The sequence below is a fragment of the Salvia hispanica genome, chromosome 1, assembly GCF_029641045.1.
Source record: "Salvia hispanica isolate PSC_SH4W2 chromosome 1, Shi_PSC_v1, whole genome shotgun sequence".
Lineage (NCBI taxonomy): Eukaryota > Viridiplantae > Streptophyta > Magnoliopsida > Lamiales > Lamiaceae > Salvia > Salvia hispanica.
In genome coordinates, this window is record NC_142692.1 from 24120574 (window position 1) to 24124042 (window position 3469).

At 40.0% G+C, this 3469-nt stretch overlaps 1 protein-coding gene across 2 annotated transcripts; it reads left to right on the top strand.

Annotated features, from left to right (window-relative positions):
* The first annotated feature begins 1363 nt into the window (after positions 1 to 1363).
* On the top strand, positions 1364 to 3469 carry LOC125220098 (trihelix transcription factor PTL-like). 2 transcript variants are annotated; one of them, XM_089058050.1, is made up of 3 exons: positions 1373 to 1455; positions 1488 to 1802; positions 2374 to 3469. In XM_089058050.1, exons 1-3 carry the CDS (start codon positions 1388 to 1390, stop codon positions 3269 to 3271), a joined length of 1281 nt encoding a protein of 426 aa, XP_088914176.1. In that variant the 5' UTR covers positions 1373 to 1387; the 3' UTR covers positions 3272 to 3469. The 2 variants fall into 2 exon arrangements, with proteins under 2 accessions (XP_047978190.2, XP_088914176.1); XM_048122233.2 differs by having other exon boundaries at positions 1364 to 1802.

Here is a 3469-nt window from a genome sequence, read left to right on the forward strand (position 1 = left end):
ACTAGTATCATTCCAATATTTATATTTTTAGGGAATAAAAGGAATATAATTATAAAACATACCAATCATGATAATGTTAATTATCATCTTTGGTTGAGAAGTTGATCTAGGATTTTTTTATACATTCATCTGAATCTCTTTGCAAGCATTATGCACACTCAAAACATTAGGAAACATTAGGAGTATTTTAGTATACTACCTCTCCCTTTGAAGATTTGAAACTTTTAGAATAATACGTGTTTTAATGCATAATTGATAAAATAAATAAAGAAGAATTCGGATCATCTATGTTGTTACACACAATCAATTATTTATTTTTAAATTATAACATTAAAATTTTAATTTCTTTTTTTAATAAAATAATTGGGTGTGCCGTTCCACATCCCTTGCTGTGCTTATCAGTCGTAGCAGAGGATTCAAACTCAAGAGATTAGTAAAGTAAAAAAGATTGAATGAAAAAATAAATAAATAATGTACTAATAAGAGATAGATAAGAATAAAATAATTTTTATTTTTAAAAGGATGAGAGGAGAGTACTATTAACACTACAATGTGCACTTAAATATGCAAAGTGCGTAGTATGGATATCTTCTACAACTTTTAATTTTTTCCAGTAACCATAAAGATTCAATTGTAATATGACGGTCAACAAGTTCCTTGTTGGAAAAAGAGATAAATTCAAGTCTCCATTCCATGAACCCTGAAACAGGAGCAAATTGTCCAACAATACCCACATTCTCCATCAACAAAATTAAACATATAATATAAAAATTTCCCAGAATTCCATATAAGGATAAGCAGCAACCTTGAGATGAAATATAATAATAGAAAATTAGATTACCAAATTAGGTGAGTTGAGTTGGGTAGCCTCGAGCCCCGACAGGGTGGGAAAAGGATGGATAAGTTTAGCGTAGTTCCATAAACAAAACAGTGTAAATAGTGTTTAAATTAGATAATCCATTTCTAATTTAGATGTAGTAGTATTTAGAATTAGGTAGGAACAAAAGGAATAAGAAGGTGAAGCAGTTAATTTAATCCAAACAAACTACTAGTGTGCATATAAATGAAATTAAAGAAGCTCTGATTCGAATCGACAACACAGCACAACACTATCGCCATCTGTAGAGACTAGAGAGACAGAGGAAGATGAAGTTGAGACTGTTTAAGGAATTAAATTGAGAGAGAGAAGAATGAGTCAAAAAGGGGAGCATCACAACCACTCGCCATATTTTGACACATGTCGTCACTCTATTCGCCCTTAATTGCGTATATGTATGTATGTATGTATGTATTGTATGATCGTACGTATCGTATCGAATCCAAACCCTACAAGAATGTAGATAGAGAGAGAGATGGACGCAGTAGAAATGGGTCCATTGTCCTCTAAATGGATTCAAAACCTTTTTCTGTAAAGACACGATCCGCCTCTGCCGCTCCTCTCTCTTCTTCTTCTTCTTCTTCTTCTTATTCTTCTACTCTCTCTGTGTAAAAAACATGGAAGATCAATACGGCATGGCCGATCTGCGCCACTACATCGCCGGCCGCCCTTTATTCCCCCAAATCCAGTCTCCTCCGCCAGACTTGCTCTCCACCCACCCTTACGACATGCTCATCTTCACCTCCGCCAACAACAACAACAACAACAACAACAACTCTGGCTCCGTAGGGAACGCCTTTGAAAGCGGCGGCGCGGGGAGATGGCCGCGGCAGGAGACGCTGAATCTTCTGGAGATCAGATCGAGACTGGATCCCAAATTCAAGGAGGCCAACCAGAAGGGCCCCTTGTGGGATGAAGTCTCAAGGTAACTTGTTTATAAATACTCCTACTCCATCAATTTCTGCTTAACCTAATTTTTTTTCTAGGTTTTCCAAAATAATTCATTATTCTACTCCTATCTTAATTTAATCATTAATGACCTTGAAATATGCTTGCTTCCTTTCCTTTCTCTCTTGTTTTCTCAGGCTATACTTACCACCTCTCCACTTTCCCTTTTCCCAAACTAGTAATTTCGATTAGCAAAATTGAAATCCAAGTGCAGTTGAAGGTTTCAGCAAAATTAAACTTAGTGAGTGTCTCTGCAATTTTATTTGAGGCAACATATTTTCCCACTTTCCGGCTGCAACAGAGATTGGTCTTTTGGGCGTTTCTAGTAAACCCTTTTTTATTTTATGTATGAATAGTCGCATTCTTCCCAATTGGGTTACTCCACACCACTGAATCCGCAAAAACACATGAGTTTATCAATCCTCAGCATACATCAATATCACATGAAGATTTTTCACCTAAACTAGGGTTCACTTTACTGCCAGATCTCCATTTTTTGATTCTCTCAATAATTCATAATTTCTTTTAAATTAATAAAAAAAAATCAGGATAATGTGTGAGGAGCATGGCTACCAGAGGAGCAGCAAGAAATGCAGAGAGAAATTTGAGAATTTGTACAAATATTACAAGAAGACTAAAGAAGGCAAGGCTGGGAGACAAGACGGCAAGCACTACAGATTTTTCCGGCAGCTCGAAGCTCTCTACGGCGGCACCGAAGCTAACAATAGTTCAGTTTCAATATCGGAAGGTCATCACACTTTCCCCAACAAGACGGCGGCAACCGACACGAGCCTCAGCCTCTCCAATTACTCGGACGCGGACACGAGCTCTTCGGACGAGAGCGACGACATGAAGAAGAGCGGGTGGAAGGTCAAAATTAGGGATTTCATCGACGCGCAGATGAAGAAGCTGATGGAGAAGCAGGAGGCGTGGATGGAGAAGATGATGAGGACGATCGAGGAGAAGGAGAGGGAGAGGGCGATGAGAGAGGAGGAGTGGCGGAAGCACGACGCCGCCAGGATCGAGCGAGAGCACAGGTTCTGGGCCACCGAGCGCGCCTGGATCGAAGCCCGCGACGCCGCCTTGATGAACGCATTGCATAAGCTCACCGCGAAAGAGAGCCACAGCGAAGACTGGCCGGAGTGCGAAATCAACAAGCTGATCCAGCTGACGGCGGCGATGGAGGGGAAATTCGATGAGGAGATGGTTTGGGAGGAAATCGCGGCGAAGATGGGGTGTTTTGGGCATGAGAGGAGCGCCGCGGCTTGCAAGGACAAATGGGAAAGCATCCATAATTATGTGAGCAAGAAGAGAAAAGATAACAATTATCAAAGCCAAATTTACTGTGAGCAAGGCTTGAACAATGATCATGGAAGCTCGTCCGCGGCCGCGACGACGGGCATCAGCGAGAGCTGCTTTAGGTACTTCATGGGAGATGCTTATTGATTGATGCGCTTCTAGCAGTAGACGAACCGATCTAGCTACATAAGGTTAGTTTGAAGACCTAATTGCTGCTGCTTGTTTGTTCATCACTTAATTTGTAGCAATAATGATTTAAGGCTTTTGATTATGTGTTTTTTGGGGGGGGAGGATGAATGGTTGAATAACTATTGCGAGGAACTAATTTTAAGTTTTATTTTATTA

Coding starts and splice junctions, on each gene's coding strand:
- LOC125220098 (XM_089058050.1), top strand. CDS start 1,388: ATGGATTCAAAACCTTTTTCTGTAAAGACACGATCCGCCTCTGCCGCT. Junction 1,456..1,487: donor CCTCTCTCTTCTTCTTCTTC/TTCTTCTTCTTA, acceptor CTCTCTCTGTGT/AAAAAACATGGAAGATCAAT. Junction 1,803..2,373: donor TTGTGGGATGAAGTCTCAAG/GTAACTTGTTTA, acceptor AAAAAAAATCAG/GATAATGTGTGAGGAGCATG.